Genomic DNA, 20,193 nt, shown 5'->3' on the forward strand with positions numbered 1-20,193 from the left:
GAGGAGAAAACGTGTCTATCGTGGACGAGTTTTCTCCAAAACCGTTTTCCCTACGTCAGCGCTGTACATCGGGAACAATATCGGTGTGGAACAAAACCCTGTCCGAGTGTCCGTCCTGCGAACTTTGTTTAGGAGCGAGCGGGTCGTGTTTGTAAGCAATTCCGATAGATGGCAGCTCTCTACGGTACTACATCAGGCGGGAGTAACGGTCCCGGCAGGTGCGCGGGGACATGTACACAGGGCCGTTTTAATTGTCGACCACTAACCCCCCACCCCCCATGAACTTGTCTCCCCGCTTCGACCCCCCAAGCCCGGACTCGCCTCCGCCACTGCACTGTAATAAGCTTGTCTACATTGTCCGGCCATTATTTTTATGCGCCGCCATAGCTGGACCAGGCCCAATAACGACCTTATATTTTAATTACGGCTTAACTCGGTCGGATCGCTTAATGGGAGTTGTGTTTTGGAACTGCCGCCACAGCCACAGCGGTTTAGCCGGCCCAGAACATGTTTTACTTTATGGCGCCTTTTAATTGTTCGCTAATACTGTAAGTGCATCGATCCACGTGTTTCGGAGGGCTGCCCCCCTATACGGTGTAACAATGTTTGTGTCAATATACAGTACAACCTATAGTTCACACCACGTGTCATCACCTAAACAACGTGACCTAACATCACCTATTAACATGTTTCCTTTTCTCCCGAACCGCTCTGTGTATATATTTACAAGATATGTAATTTGGCCTATATTATTAGAGTAGTAATCTTTGATATTTCCAGAATTACAATAATTTAGGAAAGATCCAGTTTGTTGCATTCTGTGACGTTTTAATTAATTATTAATTCGAATTAATTAAATTTAAATTTTCAGTGGTGGATATTCCAGTCACAACAGCACAAACTTTCCATTTGTCTTCATTATAATTCCAGAAGCCATTTACCGCTGCAAGAATCTGCACTTATTCCGTGCAATAATTCTGCAATCGTATCCTATGCAAGGGAGGAGGTTCGAGCGCCGTAATAGCCGAGCACCCTAATTAACAGCGTTGTAAACATTACTTAGCCACCCATTGCATTCTAAAACTCGCTTATGAAATGAGGCCACTTGAGGTGATCATCGCGGAGCGGCGCAGGTAAATGGGGGGGTGCCTCAACGGGATGTTGAGGGGGAGCCTCAATGTTGTATATTATACGGGAAACTAACTAACTCACTTTAAGTTCAATTGTATTTTTCAACAAAAATAACAAACTTATCTCTTTTTGTTTATTTCATTGTCATTGAAAATTATAAAAAAATTAATAACAACATAGTCAAATTAAATGCGTTTTCTCACCTCAATACAATAACCTATCTAATTCTGTATTATGTAAATGAGGGTACTTTTATATTATCCGGATGTGACTCTATCCCTATCTACTATTTGTTGTTAGTATACATAAATAAGCAGGTAAATACCAAAGGTAGTTATTATAAATAAAAAAAAAGTTTAAGCAAACCTTTACGAGCGCTCACGATATCTGAGCTAGAATTTAAGTACAATGTTAAAGAACTTTTTTCTGCTAGAAGTACGGAGCGGCGCCATTGAAGTATACGCTAATGGCCAGGTACTTTCCGATCGGTACTTTCTGCAACTCAGATCATGTCCGAGATCGTCCACCTTTTCCTACGTCAGATCACGTTGGACATCCTGGTAGGAAATGTGAGATCGAGAAAATACTGACTGGAAATGCCTCTGGCTATCAGTCTGTGCTTCGTTGGCACTTTCACCGTACCTAAACCTATATCGCGTATTAACAAGTATTAAATTGAGGCAGATTGGCCTTTGAATAATACCAAAGCACCATACTCAGTTATATAATACTCGTATGTATATATCTACTGGATCTACTCGATACTTAGAAATTTTCCTCAACTATTCCCTTTTTTTCTTATATTGTATTTGTGTTTTATGAATATTATGTTTAGTATCGGATCTTAATTATAAATCTAAGAATATTAATTTGAATGGTTATCAGTAAACGTTATTATTTCCATTCAGGCGTAACCCATACGCTAGCGATAAGAGCATGTATCTTCAAGGACAAAAATCAGCATGGTTATCAGAACAGTTGGCTATTAAAGTATACAGGATAGCCTATGTCATGATAAAACAGACCTTCCTCCACTATGAGCCGTATTCGAGTATTTTAAGTCAGGAACAGTTCTAATTGTTTAAATAGGTCTTTAGTTCAAGTCAGTCCGATAAGAATTCCTCGGTACTTTGGCACAGTCCAGAGTCCACTCTGTCCTTATCTACTACTAGTTATTCAATTCAATTCAAACCTTTTATTACCGTAAACAATATACATTATATTGTAAAAGTCAGCCATTTAGTCTAAAATTTTGCAAACATACCACAGTGTCACATTCATACATACATATTTTGCATTCATTAATTCCAGTCACTCGCCAATTTTCACCCAATATAAGTAGGTTTAGGTTAGGTTATCATAAATATTTGACTAGTAACGGTACTATCTTGATGGATGTCTTTCTTTCTTCACCACAAGTGCATCGCCGAAGCCCGCACTGATGGCCAGTGGCATTTCCGAACGGTACTTTCCGGACATCAAATCACTGGGCAAATACCGACCGGAAATGCCCCTGGAAAGTGTGGGCCTCGGCGATAGCACTCGATTTAAAGCTCAGATCACGTGAGCGCTCGGAAATCTTCAACATCATTTTTTTCTATTCATAAACGTAGCCTACTTATGTATTCACCTACTTATAAGAAATAGTAGATAGGGATAGAGTGACGTCCGGGTAATACCATAGTGCCGCTTACTAATTAACCGAATTAGATTGTAACTCATTCCGCATAACTCATCAATGTACGTCCTAACGAGTTGCGTTTATTCTCTTCTGATGTGCTTAGCATTCAGTCATTTCATCACTCGAACTCGTCCATTACACAATGTACGGATAATCGAGCGGACGCCGAATTCCACCCCCGCAACAATCGCAGGTACTGCTGAAGACTTCGGGTTTGTTCGGGCCGCTCGCTTTGAATCACGAGTACAACAACTATGCGGGAGGAACTTGCGAACAATGTCGCATTCGGCAGGGCCAGCCGGTCGCGCCAATTTATGTGGGCGGCCGAACTCTGGATAAATTATAAGGGCAGCCGGATATCCCGTATTATCCGGCTCACAATACTGAGTCCAATATGCACTATTAATTGAAATTTATCGAACGTTCTGCAGTGCTGTAAGCGCGCCGGGTCATTATTACCCACCGCCCCGTGTAATGTATCACTTTATTTTAATCATTTATCTGTTTTCGATATCTCTGTTCCCGATTCGGTCTCTGTTCCGATCCATGCTAATAGGGACACAACTTGATTAACCGGCCACCTGGATTTCAGCGTTAACGCTGGATAATCCGTGTTGTTAGCGCACGCGAGGTTAGGTCGACAGTTACCGCAAATGATATAACATCGATATTTATAAATGTATTTTATATGGTGCTGAACTAGGAAAATGGCACCATTAATTTATCCCCATGCCGTCTTTATTTCCTCCTGAATACTGTCGCTTGACTATAGATTTTAGCATTGCATATCGGCAACTGGAATCGTTAATTCTTAGAGAAGTCCCTCTTTACGCGATTTAATTTGTAATTGTAGATAACTAGAGATAAATACAGAGTTTTAGCTTTTAATCATAATAAATGTCAGAAATATTTAATATACCAACAAGGACTCTTTTTGGTCTCAAACTCGTATGTTAAAGTCATTATTTGAATCTGGTACATGTGTAGGTCTTTCAGTGGGGCAAAAGAACACACTTTTTGTTCTTATCTAAAAAAAAAACGAAATATGCAAGTTATGTATAGTTTTGATTTGTAACAAAATTTCAACATTTTTAATTTTTTTAGTAGGTTAGTAAAGTGTTATGCTGTGCTAAGCGTGAAAAAGTACACACCAATTTTTTTTTACAGAACCACTAAAAACTTTTTAACATGCAACGAACGATAAGTAGTTTAAATAATTATTTTATAATTTTGCCATTTTCCCTGAAAAATATAAATATATGTAATATGGTCCACTTTATGTTACGTTATTTACTTATTATTTAACTTTAACAATATGCTTGTAAAAACGTGTAGGTCTACTGGTGAATATAGTCGGCATTTATAGGATTTTCAGCATTGGTATAATGGTGTTTTAATCGGCCTTTGTTTTGTTTCGCAGATGGTTACGAGGACTAAGAAGATCTTCGTTGGAGGCCTCTCAGCACCAACGACATTAGAAGACGTCAAAAACTACTTCGAACAGTTCGGATCGGTGAGTAGTCATATTATCTTATCTTCTACTATTTCTTAAGAAATTGTAATTGATTTACTCGATTACTGTAAATAGTAAGGTTGAAAAACTATATCAAAATCAGGAGTAGTCGTATCTTATCATCTAATCTTATCTTCCACTATCTTTTAGGCAGTTGTCGTTGGTTTACTTGATGAGTAGAAATAGGAAGATTGGTAAACTATATTAACTACAACTGGTAACTATAACAAATGAAGATCAGGTTCATTTATCAAGGATTTGTAAGTATCAAAAAGTTATAACATTTTTTGTGTGCCGGTGTTTTATTTCAAAATTACTAAAGATGTATCAACGATTATGTGAGTAGTTCATTTACGTAATTAAATTCCTTAAAATTAAATAATGTTTTAATATGTTGATTTACATTAATATTTTAGACCTAAAATTAAAAACATAAAATGCATTCAGTCGGATGCATATTTGTAATTTTTTAGTATCCCGTAAAATAGGTAGAACACAGAAATACCATCATAGAAAGAAAAAAATCTGCATTAAAAATATTTTTATATGATAAACATAATATTTACCTCATATCTTTACATATGATGTTGTACAAAATCAAACCTTAACAAATCATAAATAAATAGGTAGTTGACATTTCTGTTATTATAGTTTTTGAAAACGTAATTGAGGTTATCCAGAGCGAATATAGATGAATAATATCTAACAGAAACAGGTACAAAACTGTCCAAAATCAACAAATTTTGGTATCTTTTTCATATTTTATTGCAGCTAACGGAATCGTAGAAGGTTACTAAATACATTTTAAATACCAGAACAAAAATTAATTACTAATTAAAGAGAGCTTAACAAATATCATTGATAAAACACAAAAGGTCAGGTTTTTCATTTCAATTAAACTCAGTCGATTCCATACGAGTACATTATCCTACATTAATAATGGCTACTGAGAATCAGTTCTATGGCGTCATCATTAAAACTATAAAATTTCTTTTAAAGATGCCCTATAAAGATAACGAACTTCGAACTGTTCAGTCGGGCTTCGAACTCGGAACTGTTTTCTATAGGATATATGTTTTCTTGATGGAATTGCAATGTTAAATTTTAAAATACTGAAATACGAAAGCCGAGGAAACAGTCTGTATGATGGTGTAATACAGTTTTTAGTTTTTGAACGGTCTGGCAATAATGCCGCCTGCTATCAATGAAGGCTGTGGCTGTATCGCATTGGTGGCGAAGAACAGAAAAGCATCGTTTTATAGTGTTAAGGGTGTATAGGAATAGTTTAAGAGTTACGTGCTCGTAACATGTTTTGACCACATAATTCATTCGGTAAAACTCATTTCAGTATTGCTCTGTAAATTTCAAAGTGTACAAGGACAAGGCGAACTCTCTCTCTCTCTCATGTGAAGATGACGCGTCTGTTCGCGTTCACACGATAGGTCTAGGCGGGCTGTAACCGCAAACTCCTCCACCCTTACGCCACCCTTAGACTTGTCAGCCCTCCCCCATGTCCATCGCAATCTGCATTCCATTCTGGCCGGTTGTGGGCATCTCTAAGAATAAGTAATGAAGTTTGACCACCGCAACTGAAACGGTCAGAAGTGTAGTTGTCAGTAGGCTAATTTAAATTATGCGATTGTAAAGGAAGTTGTTTCATACTGCACTCAGTAAAATTGAAAATGTTTGTCTCACACTACTAAAAGTGCCCGGTTTAGCTTCGAATTGAATTGAATTATTTGCTAACAACTATGAACTCTTTTTAAAAACTCTTAATTTTCATCTATTGGATCTTTTGGATGAGTTTTAATTATATCTTTAAATGAGGCACTAACCCATAATTCTGCGATGAAAGGGCTTGAAAGTTTATACTGTAACAGTTCGATTAATTGCGATTGGGAATTTAAAACTATATGGAGTACTTGAGCTTGAGTGATTGATGTGCAGTCATGTTAAAGTTTAAAGTAGCACTTTTAGAGTTAAGAGCCGGTTTTATTGAAATGACCTTTGGTTTTATCCCATAAGAGGAACTTCGTGCACACTTACGTCCTTATCTTTGGACAAGGAATAATGGGAGGTGTCTCATTGTACAGACAAAATTAATAAGCATCCAGAAATGAAAAAAGTGTAACTTTTTCTTAAATAACCGAAAACAGTATAAATAGTGAGAATGCGTATTAAGTATATATGTAAATGAGACCCCTCCCATTTCTGTATAACCTCATATAACGAGGTTAACACGTAAACGTGTTTTAGGTTAGGTTAGGCTACGTTAGGTTAGGTTACGTTACGTTAGGTAAGGTTAGGTTACGTTTTGTTAGGTTAGGTTACGTTACGTTTTGTTACGTAATTTTAGGTTAGGTTACGTTAGGTTACTTTACGTTACGTTAGGTTATGTTATGTTATGTTATGTTATGTTAGGTTAGATTAGGTTAACGGTACGTTACGTTAGGCTAGGTTACGTTAGGCTATGTTACGTTACGTTACGTTACGTTAGGTTAGGTTAGGTTAGGTTACGTTTTGTTACGTTGTTAGGTTAGGTTACGTTGTTACTTAGGTTAGGTTACGTTAAGTTACGTTACGTTAGGTTATGTTATGTTATGTTACGTTATGTCAGGTTAGGTTATGTTAGGTTAGGTTACTTTACGTTACGTTACGTTAGGCTAGGTTACGTTAGGTTAGGTTAGGTTACTTTAGGTTACGTTAGGTTATGTTTGATAATTTTCTCATGGGGAAAATCTCAGTATCGTTTTACTATATTTGTCTCTTGACGGACGATGGCCGAAGATCGGTTACCGACGACCGGAAAGTCGACGCGACGCCGCCGCCGGGGGACACAGTCGCGCGTCGCGACGATTTGATTAGGGCGACAGCCGGTGGGCGGCCGGCCACAGCGCAGTGGTCAGTCCCGGCTTTGCATTGCTAATCCGCCGGGGGCCGTCTAGTGCAGAACCGTGTACACTCCGGCCTAATGGACGGGTAGAGCACATATCTCCCGCCGATTACCACATGTCTCTCCGCCGATCGTGGACAGTTGATATTTTTACAGCCCTTACAATATTTCGATATCGGTTCCGTTTTAACTCGTTTCTGTGTGGTATTGAATGCGTTGAAACAATTTAAGCAGACTCTGCTGGCGGCCATCTGATTTTAGTAACATAAGAACAATTTTGAATTGCGTACATTGTTACCACCTTATTTTTAGTCGTATAATAAATATGTGGTCGGGTGTTTAATTTTCATAAAATCTCGAACTATTTGTTTGTACTCCCCGTTTAATAATAAAAATGTATACAGTAGAAAATAACTTAGAAGTGTTTGGAAACGAATAAGTAATACCTTTAAAATAAGACATTTCCCACGATTCTACGGCCAAAAGTCGTTCCACTACATCTGGTTCTTAGACCAGATTATCTCTACATATAAGGACCATTTTATCGTCTACGGAAAAGAAAAAGTAACTCCAAAATGGCATATAGAATAAGTTTAGAGGGTATAAGTAACATACTAAAACGCCACCACAGTACCAAATATTACTCAGTTTCAAAAATAAATCGTAAATGGTATAGCATGAATTTAGATTAAAGATGAATAACTTACATTTCATAACAGTTAAAATTCTCATGGTGTAACTTCTCTCTTTCTCTGTGTACTTTTTTCATAAATCATAAGATCTAATTGTTCGAATTACATTGTAGAACAACAATTGTATAAATATTCGCTTTCCTAAAAAAATACAAGCGACATATTTCTTTTTTTATTTTTCGGGCCTACATTTTAGTACAGGGACACTGCGGGGGAACTTAACTCACTTAGAGTTTAGTCTAAAAAGTATTTAACATACAAATATTTCAAACAGTCAGAAAAATTAAAGTACATCTTTTTAAAAATTTCCAAGTAATCGAACAGTAGATTACAGTATACATTTATCATTTTGGCTTTTTATTTTTCTAAATACCATTTTTGACCAAGATGAAAAAAATCTCTTCCTTTATTGACACAATCGGCTAATCTCTAAAAACGTCTGATAATATACATTGTTTCCAAATTTTCGTGTTGAAGTACTGAAACATTGTTATTTACGCTAGAGCCACTATTTTGTTAAGAACCGGCTATATTGACAGGGATCTCGATTTCAGCACCATAAACACAATGTTAAATACGATACACTTTTACGTCGTTATCTATTACCGCATAGGTAAGGGATATTTAATTTTAAATATACACTTCTTTCGTATCCAAAATGGTTTTAGATATTTTATATTGATTACTTAGAAAACGTGTCAAACATTTGTGTGACTTTTGGATCCCGTATCTCATTAATCTGCATTGGAGAGTTCGAGTTCATAAAGAGCATAAAGTAAAACTGAAGGTCGTTTCACTACATGCAACATCTTAAGTCTGAAAGGGCTACTTTGAATTTTAAAATAGGTGTACATCATCCCTCGTAACGAGGACAAGTACTGTACATAGTTTTAAATAACCGAATGCAAGTAATCGAATGGGTATTTTAAATTTATATTCTCTGCACAAGCCCTAGAAATCGTTAGTTAGCCACGCCCTGCTGTTGGGGAAGTTTGTATAACCGTACTGAATAAACATTTTCAACTGTCTTTCCGAACACTGCATTACTTGTAGCATTTCAATTCAAAGGAGCTCTGCTAATCTTGTTGAATCTTATCTCTTAAAATCTGGAAAACACGTGTTGCTACATTTACATCATGATAAGACTTTAAAGATCAAAATCTGGTGATCGTACGGTAGCAAATCTCCTACATCACGATCTCGCGATGCGGCACAGGGGTGCACTGAGAATTTCTCACCAGAGTTAGAATTCCCCCGTACGGGTAGGAAATTACCTGACGCGATGCCAGCACAACATACACTTGTTCCATTAATATTTAGTGCGGATAACAGCCTTAAGCGGCAGATTTACGGCGCCCAGGGTTACCAACTGAAAAGGAATAAATTTCCTGTCTCGTTTTACCACCAGTTTTATGGAAATCCCTGACTGATATCGATCTGCGGGGAGTGAATGTGTACAGTGTTGTCATTTTACGGGTTACAGGAATCTTACGGTAGAGCTTAGCCGGGTTTACGACCATGATGCGAAGTTAGTGTGTTATTGACCATATTTTCTGTAATCTATCGGAACTGTTATTATTTTATACAATTTGAAACCCAGTAGTCGGTGTGATATTATTTTGTTTACAAATTCCCAATTTTTCGACCTAATTTAATTTTTACCGTTGTTCAACCTTACTACTGTTTGTCACTTTGGTGAGAATGGGTGACCTTCCTGCCTTATTAGGGCTTACCACTGTATACAACCTTATAACAGTTCGGGTCGTATACTGTTTCCATAGGGGTTTTTAGTATTTTACGGCTTGCATGGATCTTTCGACGTTACTGGAGAATATAGGCTTAACCCTTACTTGCCATGGTAATAATATTATTGTTGACAATTGTTATTTATTCATATTTTAATTACTGTAATCGTAATCTTGTAAAAGTAAAAGAAAGTTGAAATTATGGATTCTGTTACCACAATTTGCACTCAAAAGTGATTTTTTCGAAAGACATAGGCTACCGGATTTTCCCCCACAAATTCAAGTCATGGATTGTAGAGTAATAAGTTGAAAAGCTAAAATTATCAAAAGATATTCCATTGTGAAAGATCCCTCGTATACGTAAATGCATTGCTTTATTTATGCTCAATCTTGAGGATGCCAGTAACTCTGTATAGATCCGCACCGAACTTATTATCCAAGGTAGGTTAGACATCGAATCATAGTCCTCCCTCTCCCCACATTGGATTCTTGCGATGAAGAAGGCTACGTTTTAATTCCCACAGGACAATATCTCCACCCCAAATATCGAGCCGGGGGTCGCGATGCCACTCATCTAACTGCTGAGCATGAGGAGCGTGCAGATATTGGTATCAATAAGGTCTGACATGGCCTACATTTTACCTGCCTGCGATATCGCCGACTCTCGGTCTCGTTGGTGGGGGGTTGAGGGGTGGGCGAAAGGGGGGACAGACGAGGAACACCGGTGCTCCTCCTACTAATATAACAAAGGCCACATTTTACCTGAGTACTTCGTAGGATACAGAAATTTCCCGTCCCAATTTATTGGCTCGCTATATTGTTATCATATTCTACCCGATTTAACTGCCTGTCTTGTCGTTTTTGTTCGTATTTTCTCCCTTTTTGTAAGTCGCGACATCGCTGCTACTTGATTTACACGCGGCAGCCGCCGCCTCTCTGTATTGGTGTACTGTTACGACTGTTGAACGCACGTTCACACACCTCAGCACACGGCATCGTTAATTGTTAATGGGATCCTTCCATCGAGGCTGCGCAATAGTTAATTGCAGTTTCCTCGTTTCAAAAATTATTTCACCATTATTTAAAAAATTCTAATTTCTGTTTATAGAATCGTATTGTATACCTGAAAATTTTTAACCAATCAATAAAATGTAACAGACATTTTGGACATATAAATATTTAATTTTAGCAAAAATTAAATTTTTTCACAACGCCACAATATTTCAAGTTAAGTCAAAAATCTTTGATTCAACAAAATTTACAAAGCTTTCAATTTTGCTACACCCAAGCACCTAAGAGGGATAATACAAATATAATACACTTATTTAAGCTTCGTGGCAGTCACACTTATTTGTGTGCTTATTGGGCTGCTAGCATGGTTCCAATACACATGGACAAAAACCATCAGAGATGTCATTAACTGTTAGAATTAAGCTTATAAAAAGTTTCATTAATCTTATTACTAGATCAGTTTTAAAACCTTTTAACAAGAACATAATGTAATATAGCTTAAATACCGCTTAAGCTAGATCCTAAACACAACAGTGCGCTCATGCGAAACCGCTAACATATATCTGAGAAGAACAAAAACAGTGAGGCAAGCAACAAAAGTCGGGTGGCACATAAATCGAGGGGAGGTAGCAAGACAATGCGGGGGTGAGACGGATGGATACAATTTGAAAAAGGCAACACAATTAAAATGAAATATAGAAGTGGAGTTACAGACGCGCTGAGCCAAGATAAGGCACACAGAGCAACTGAATGTTGATGACGCGTACGCTGTATAGGTGTTCCACAAGGGATCGTACTCGGACCACCCACATTTCTCACTGAACAAACAACGGCAGAGGACAAGAGTATTTGCTAGCGATACTCAACAAATACGTTTGGTTAAAGCCTGTCCTTAATCCAGTTTTCATTTGAGACATAGCCGTTTTGCCATATCTAACTAGATTTAAATTTTACTCATATTTAGATATTTATTGAGAATCTGACTCTCCGGTCTCTGACCATGTAATAGTGATAGGATAAATTATGATTTAAGAGATAAATGGCTATCAGCTTTCTTAGAAAAGCTTCCATTCAAACTCCACTTAAAATCTCTTTCCCGGTGATGATCCGTTTACCTCGGAGGTAACGTAGTTAGGGTAATAAGTTAGTCTTTATGTTTGGAAATTAGAGACAACCTATTCATTGTTTTTTTTATCGGATGTAACTGTGTTTTTTTATTGACTGTTCTTTTATTTATGGTGTTTTTGGTTTTGGTTTTCTTCGTGCAGAATCTTAGTTTTAGTGCTAAGCAAAGTTTGTCTTTATTTAATACAACTGCCAAGTTTTCTACCAAAAAAATGACGATTTAGGTAACGTAGTTAGGGTAATAAGTTAGTCTTTTTGTTTGGAAATTAGAGACAACCTATTCATTTTTTTTATCGGATGTAATTGTGTTTTTTTATAGACTGTTCTTTTATTTATGGTGTTTTTGGTTTTGGTTTTCTTCGTGCAGAATCATAGTTTTAGTGCTGAGCAAAGTTTGTCTTTATTTAATACAACTGCCAAGTTTTCTACCAAAAACATGACGATTTTAAAAATAGCGTTGCTTAGATCGCAGAGTCTGCTACTACAGTAGTAGGCCTACTGGAAAGAAGCAAATCGATGACGGACTTTCCAAACGCAAGAAATTTGGTGGGCAAACTCGATTCCTTTTCGTTTATTTTTAATAAAAATATAACTTTCACCAACATCATAGTGTTTTAGCGAATGTTTTAATTAAGTACTTTTGTCTGATAACTAAATTAGTAAACCGAGTCAATGGATGTTTAAAAATTAATTCCACCATACCATATTTACTGATTTCCTTGAAACCGGTAGGGTACACTCATAATAATAAAATACACACATCTGAACGTATATTTAGCCTGAATATTTTATTACGGTTGAAAGCGCTATTGTGAGCCGTTTCTTACGGGACAACCTACACTCTACATTAGAGTGTGGATTATCCCATCTTACAGCTCAGTCGTAATCCTTCTCGCATTGAAGATGACTTTTAACGCTTCCCATCAAAGTAATTACATTTGATCTTTGTTTATCGCCAGCGCAATGCCGACTTTTATTCGTTTCGTTGTTAAAAGGTCTTAATGTTGTTTAGTTTTATCGCACTGAATTCTGGCTTGTTTTAAACTTTATGGGGGCACTGGTAACAGATCGGCGATGAGATACGGGATAATTCTTCACTTTATGGTCCAATTCAAGTCTTTATTCGAGTTTCTTGGTTTACTGATATAAGGATGGCTCATTGGTCCGAAGGCAATTCACAGTTAGCGTTTTAAATATCACTATTGTCGTGTTACAAAAGAAATAGTTTACAACAAGTGCTTTCGTTTTTTAAGGTGGTGCAGCCATTTTTGGATGGCACAGTTGGTTTTATACTTTTTTTAATGATGACCACAGCTCTTTAAGATTATTCTTGAAGATAGGCAAACACAATTTTCGTTATTATTCCTTAAGGAGTTGTAGGAATTTAAAGCAGAGTTTTAGAACATCCTTTATGAAAGCTCGAGGAAAAACTGTTGAAAGTAAAAATATGCATTGTACACGTAAAGACACATGATTTTATTTATGATAGTTATTTTTCTTGAGTCATAATTCAATAAAAAACATATTATTCCCTGTGCATTCTAGACCTCTCACTCCCTGAAGCTATTATTTGTTTATATACTGGAAAAATATGTTTTTTACCTCAAGCCATTTTTATTTGGACCTGATTAAAAACTGAATGATTCACTAAAGTTCACTATTGTACATTATTATACAGGGTGTTCATTCGAAAACTTCAAATTCGTATTAAAATCATTATAGCCCAAGTATCAAAATTCTGTAAACGGAAGTGTATAGTACTAATTGGGGAACAAAAATTTTCAAAATGGGGGTGCTCACCCCACGCCCTCAATTAGTACTATAAACTCCTGTTTATAGAATTTTGATACTTGGGCTATAAGTTTTTTAATACGAGTTTAAATTTTTCAAATGAACACCCTGTATATCGGTCAACAGTTGTATTGACTGGTTAGTCTATCATAGACAAATTAGTTTTTTAAATTGAAAATTTTTATGATTTAGTTTATTATTTTTAATACATTTTGAGATTGAATGAAACAGCGTGTGTAGGCTTACAATATTATACATCCGATCCCTTTCTCTACGGTAATGTAGAGCGAATTCGTAAATGTACGCCGGCAAATAATTCAGCCATAAATATAAAGTAAATAGAAAGTTTTATTTGCAAATAAACCGTACATGCTACGTATTTGATAAAGCGTACACTCTGCTGACCGGGATCGCCCCTGCAGTTTTGCCAACACTGAAGAGAGAGCGAGATGTTGGCAATGCTGAATGTGAGCTTTATACATTTACCTGATGCGGCTCAGCAGCTGAGATATTAGAAACACTGCTTGTGTGTTTTGCTGGTCGGGCCGGTCCGACTTTCCAAATAAGCGCGGCACATTTTATGTTACCTTTGGATAACGATACTCTGGAGATTCTAGATCAAGTTTCTAGGTGGACTGTACAACTAATTTATTTGAAAATTTGTTGATATTAAATAATAGACCACACAGCAAACAGATTTTTATTGTTTCTCAAAGTAACAAAATCATTAAATTGCCTAATGTTTCATATTTGTTTCAATTTAGAAAAAACTCAGTTTGAAGCTAGGAATATCACAATTGAAAGAACAGGGCATTTTTTTGTCCGGTATGCTGTAGAAACCAATCGCAAACCACTGTTGTGTTGGAAGCTCACCATCGACCATTCGCGAAGGCCAGAGTTAGTAACAAGGTCACACCGGGGTTCTAATACCTTTGTTGCTCCATCCTAACAGGCCACTTGAAAAATAAGATCTTTGCGATAGCCAACTTCTTAGGGGCAACTCAAAATGCTTACGAAGCGGAAAAGTGCATCTAATCTGTCATACGAAAGTGAAGTCGGTGTGATTTTATCATTCCGTAATGCAAAGGGCAGATTTAAAACATACCAAGGTTCATATTTTATTTTTAAGGATATTCTGTAACATAGATTATTAGGAAGTCATGTACTTCAGTTAGTATTCATTCGATAGAAACACTGTCTTGTAAGCCTGTGATTTAGACAAGTTGGAGGCTGTAACTTCATATTTCTTGAGAAATCAACGGTATCGTCCATTTAGTGTTGCATTATAACGTGTGTTCTTTAATTATGGCCAATGTCATTATTGTACAGTTCAAATGTGTAGAGCAACTACTGTTGTCGCGTCAAGAGAAGAGCCTAACTACGAGTATATGTATAACCTGTGGCGTTTCGAGGATTGCAGGCAAAAGTACGCCGTACTTTGTAATCCATAGCTACAAAACTACTTTTATTTGATATGTTATAAAAAAAAACAAATATTTTTACATTGTTTCCTCTTGTAGCTTGCCGATAATACACCTACACCCAGTGACGTGTTACCTTACAAACATCCATATCCGCATGTAACTAAACAGCGTCTCTAAATTTACATTTGTCTAACAATACCATTGTTATTTTGTTAACGGAAAAGTGAAGAATTCATTTATAAATATCAACGCCGAGCCATTTTTATACTTACTATACAAAACAAGAGGTTCTTATGACATTAAGCAATAAGTATAGCAAAATCCACAAGTATTATTGTATTGTTTAGTTTGTTTAATATTACACTAAACAAAGTAATTTTCTTCGCATAAGAAAAGAATGAGTATTGTTTATTTATATTTACCAGTGTATAACATTTCTTAAGAACAAATATAAAAATAAATAATTTATGAGATATATTTTATTTAAAACTTGTATTTTTAATAATAACATAGGACGAGGTTCTAGGTCACATTTAAGTAGTATATTTAAATCTGGATTAAAAAGTAAGCCAAGCCATGAGAAAGAAGACACATATAACTTTAATGTGACAACTTAAATTCTTTCGTATTTAATCGCTCTCCCTCGAGAATTTAAGCACTTTAAATAAATATTTATACTCAGGTGAGGAAGTTGGTTTTATTTATCTCTCTTCATGGCCAAAGAGGTAAAATATTGTTGGAAATGTAATACAAGTAATGACAGTAGCGGGTTTTCAGTTTACTGTACTTGTGTACAGTATTAGTTAAACGTTTACCAAATATAACTAATAAATAAATTGAAAATGTTTGAAAGAAAAATGGCAGGGGATCGTTCGTAAATTTTCCAGTTGTCGTCCTTAAGCCGAATCTTTAATAACGATCAGGTTTCTTTTCGTATTGTTGTCGACATGTACAGGGTGAGTCTGACCACCCGTGCAGTATTTACAGCTGTCTTAATAACTGACATTCCACACTTTTTCTATCTCTTTTCTCCATAATTTGGCCTCTCCGAATCCGTTAAAATTATTTTCAATTTTGAAAAATGCCCCTAAAGGGCCCAATTTGGGGGGTAGGGGTACTTTTTGGGGAATTTTCAAATGTAAACATGGGTCGTGTGATACATCAATTTAAAGGTCTTATTACACCGAAAATTTTTGGCGCAAACAAAAGTTAATTATCTTTAACCGTATGTACAGGGTGTACCAAAACGTTTTGAAATAGGACTTTAAAATAAAGTACCGTGTTACCCTACCTACAATACGGAACAGCTCCAGATTTTTTTACTAACTTGCTATTGAACCTATTTTTCAATGAAATATGTGGTACGGGCATTTTTCACTGGATTTTCTAAATTTCAAAAATATTCAAAATTTAAGAATACAAAAAATCCTAACACTCAAAATTCTTAAATAGCAACATATAATAAATTTTATATAAAATAAAAGGTCTTTTTTAAAACAAACTTTTTTTTGTATTTAACTTTTTTTCCCCTATCTCTTATTGTTTCAAAAATGGCAGCCGAAAAACTGAATTACGTATGTCTGTTTTACAAAAATGTAACAAATTATTTTTATTTGAACAAACAGGTTTTTGTGATTATATAAACAGAATTTGTTATGAAATCAGGCCAAAATTAAACATGTTTTTAATTTTATGTGGCCCCATATTTTTGTAGTAGTTTCCATGTTATCTTTTTAAAGATAACATTGATTCATGTATGCACAATCTCAATGCAGTCTTGGACTAGAAAGGTACTTTGTACCCACCCTCAACAGGCTTATCACTTGCGGTATGCTGGATAGACATCTTTATCTGACAAATGTGATAAGGCTACCCTTAGTCAGTTCATTTGTGTCTGCTGTTAAGGACAGCTTGTGGTTTTTCGAAATGCCGTACACAAATGCAGAGGCATTCGATATGCTAATGGTGTTAGGCGAATGTTTTTCAAAATTATGTGGCTTCTGCGAGGGTGTATGCCGAACGGTTTTTCCAAAACAGAGAACCTCAGTCACGAATGGCCTTTCAAAGACTTGCTATTCGAGTTCGTGAAACAGGACAGGTACAGCCTGACAGCAATAAGGGAAAAACGCTTGCAAGGCCTGTAAGAAGTGATAGGGCACCAGAAGTATTGGCGGCGGTGCAACTAAACCCAAATGATTCTTCCAGAAGAATAGCTATTGATTCTGGTATGAGTCAAAGTTCAGTGGTGAGGATCCTGAAAGACAATAAAATGCATCCCTACAAGATGTCCCTGCACCAAGAACTTCATGGTGATGATGGCATTCAAAGAATGAATTTTTGTTTGTGGGCAAGAGAAAAGTTGCTACAAAATGAACATTTTTTCACAATTTACTATGGTGTGACAAAGCTACATTTGGAGCAACGGCGAAGTTAACCGTCACAACATGAGGTACTGGGCTCATGAGAACCCCCACTGGATACGATAGGTTGACAACCAGATGTACTGGACTGTGAATACTTGGTGTGGGTAATTGTTGGTAGGAGAATTTGTAGGTCCTTTTTTTTCTTTGAAGGACACCTAGATGGAGAGACTTAATAACAATTTTTTAATTAATCACTTGCCTAACTTATTAATAGATGTACCTGACGAAGTTGTTGGCAATATGTGGTTTATGCACGACGGTGCTTCCGGCTCACTACTACTCGCACAACGTGCGACAAACGCTTGATGAACAATATCCTGGAAGATGGGTTGGAAGAGGTGGTCCAGTTAACTACCCACCAAGATCCCCTGATTTGACCTGTAATGGACTTTTTACTTTTGGGGTAGGCTGAAAGACTTAGTTTATGTTTTACGACCGACAACACCCGAAGATATGATGCAGCGAATCCGGAATGCTATAAAATTCAATCAGCCACGAAGAAGTGTTGCGAGCTGTAGATAGCTTACGTTCCAGATTAGAACTGTGTTTAGCAAATGACGGACTACAATTCGAGCACCTTTACTAGCAAAATCAATGAAAGGTAAGATTTATGGCTAGTTCAGAGGTTCATTCAGAGCTATTAAGCAAATTAAAAATTAAAGGACATATTTTTATTTCATATAATTTAAAAATAATTTGTTACATTTTGTAAACAGACATACGTAATTCAGTTTTTCGGGCTGCCATTTTGAAACAATAAGAGATAGGGAAAAAAGTTAAATACAAAAAAAGTTTGTTTTAAAAAGACCTTTTATTTTATATATAAAATTTATTATATGTTGCTATTTAAAGAATTTTGAGTGTTAGGATTTTTTGAATTCTTAAATTTTGAATATTTTTGAAATTTAGAAAATCCAGTGAAAAATGCCCGTACCACATATTTCATTGAAAAAAATAGGTCAATAGCAAGTTAGGAAAAAAATCTGGAGCTGTTCCGTATTGTAGGTAGGGTAACACGGTACTTTATTTTAAAGTCCTATTTCAAAACGTTTTGGTACACCCTGAACATACGGTTAAAGATAATTAACTTTTGTTTGCGCCAAAATTTTTCGGTGTAATAAGACCTTTAAATTGATGTATCAAACGACCCCATGTTTACATTTGAAAATTCCCCAAAAAGTACCCCTTACCCCCCAAATTGGGCCCTTTAGGGGCATTTTTCAAAATTGAAAATAATTTTAACGGATTCGGAGAGGCCAAATTATGGAGAAAAGAGATAGAAAAAGTGTGGAAGTCAGTTATTAAGACAGCTGTAAATACTGCACGGGTGGTCAGACTCACCCTGTATACATAAATCGTATATCTTTTTCGTGGCATGTTTAAGTGGATGAACTTTTTAAATTTAATATTCGCCAACTCTGTTAACAGACTAGATTAACGTGATAACAATACAATCTGCTGGTGTTGTTTTCCATAATAAAATTTGTTCGGTTTAAGACCCTCATTTGACTACTTTAAACTGACTTTCATGGTTTATCAATGAGAACTGGCGGCCATCTTGATTTTATCCCATTAAAAACAATCTTACCTCACAAAACTTTTTTGTCGTAAAATAATAATTCTAAAGACATCATTATACTTATTCAAATTATTATTTAAAATGTTTTGATATTTTTCATAAAAAATCTCAAACTTGTATGTACTGCATCGATAAAACACTTTAAAAGTATAAAAACGAAAAAATCGTTTGGATGCGAATTAATCATACCTTTAAAATGAAATACCACCCAGGATTCTACGACCAAAAAAGGGCGCTTTATCGTGTTTGATGTTTAACCTTGACCGTTTGGTTAAAACTCAAGGTTTCACCACAGCAGGTTCTAAATTTTATTGATTTATCTATCTAGAACACTTGTAACGGAGCTGCTTTGGCTTATAAGATAAAAATCAAGAAAAATTAGTCGCATATTCCTTTATCTTTGTGGAATACGTGAAACGGAGCCATTTTAATTTCTAAGATACAAATCAAGAATGATGGGTATCATATTCCTGTATCTATCTAGAACACTTGTAACCGACGCATTGTATATATTTAAAGATAAATATCTAGAATAATGGATGGAATATTCGTTTATCTATGTTGAATACTTATAATGGAGGTATTTTATTTTTAAAGATAAAGAAATCAAGGATCATTGCGTTTAGTCTTTAAATTATTAAGGTGGTATGAATGAGCAGGATTTATTAATTTTTTTACTTCAGAATTCATAATACTTCATTATAGTGTTGTGTCGACCCCAAACTAACGAGCAGTGTTTGTATACTTCAATCGTGCCTTGTATACTGTATAATATAAGTACGTAAACGCTGAGTAGGCTACAGATATTGTTTACTTCCCCAGCAGTCGCATGTAGAAGCGAGACGAGGCGGCAGTGGCAGAGTTAGCAATATACAGCGGCTGCGGCCGCAAAAGAACGATGAATGTGTATTTGTTCCTATGTGTGTTTTATTGAAAACATCAGAAATCTGTTTGCCGTTCGGCGAAACAACAACAGCTACTTCTCAGTGATTCTTTACGTCACGGTTATATTAGGTAATACTAAGGGTTCTAAAATTTGTGGTGAAATCATCTTGAGTTTCCCCCCTAAAATAAATATTAAATGCCATTCAGTTTTACGCACCATTTTTGTCGTTATTGTAAAGTATATACCATTTTAATATCTAAACAGTGAAATAAAAATTTTGAGATTGTTTTCCCATTAGC

At 35.9% G+C, this 20,193-nt stretch overlaps 1 protein-coding gene across 12 annotated transcripts in view; it reads left to right on the forward strand.

The window, feature by feature from the left end:
* Positions 1–20,193, forward strand: part of LOC124367080 (RNA-binding protein Musashi homolog Rbp6) — a 1,248,673-nt gene that overhangs the window by 985,955 nt on the left and 242,525 nt on the right. For all 12 annotated transcript variants that reach the window (XM_046823725.1, XM_046823728.1, XM_046823720.1 and 9 more), the window contains one exon: positions 4,233–4,325. In XM_046823725.1, the coding sequence (XP_046679681.1) occupies positions 4,233–4,325 (93 nt within the window). The remainder of the gene's footprint in view (positions 1–4,232; positions 4,326–20,193) is intronic.

This window comes from Homalodisca vitripennis, chromosome 8 (assembly GCF_021130785.1).
Source record: "Homalodisca vitripennis isolate AUS2020 chromosome 8, UT_GWSS_2.1, whole genome shotgun sequence".
NCBI lineage: Eukaryota > Metazoa > Arthropoda > Insecta > Hemiptera > Cicadellidae > Homalodisca > Homalodisca vitripennis.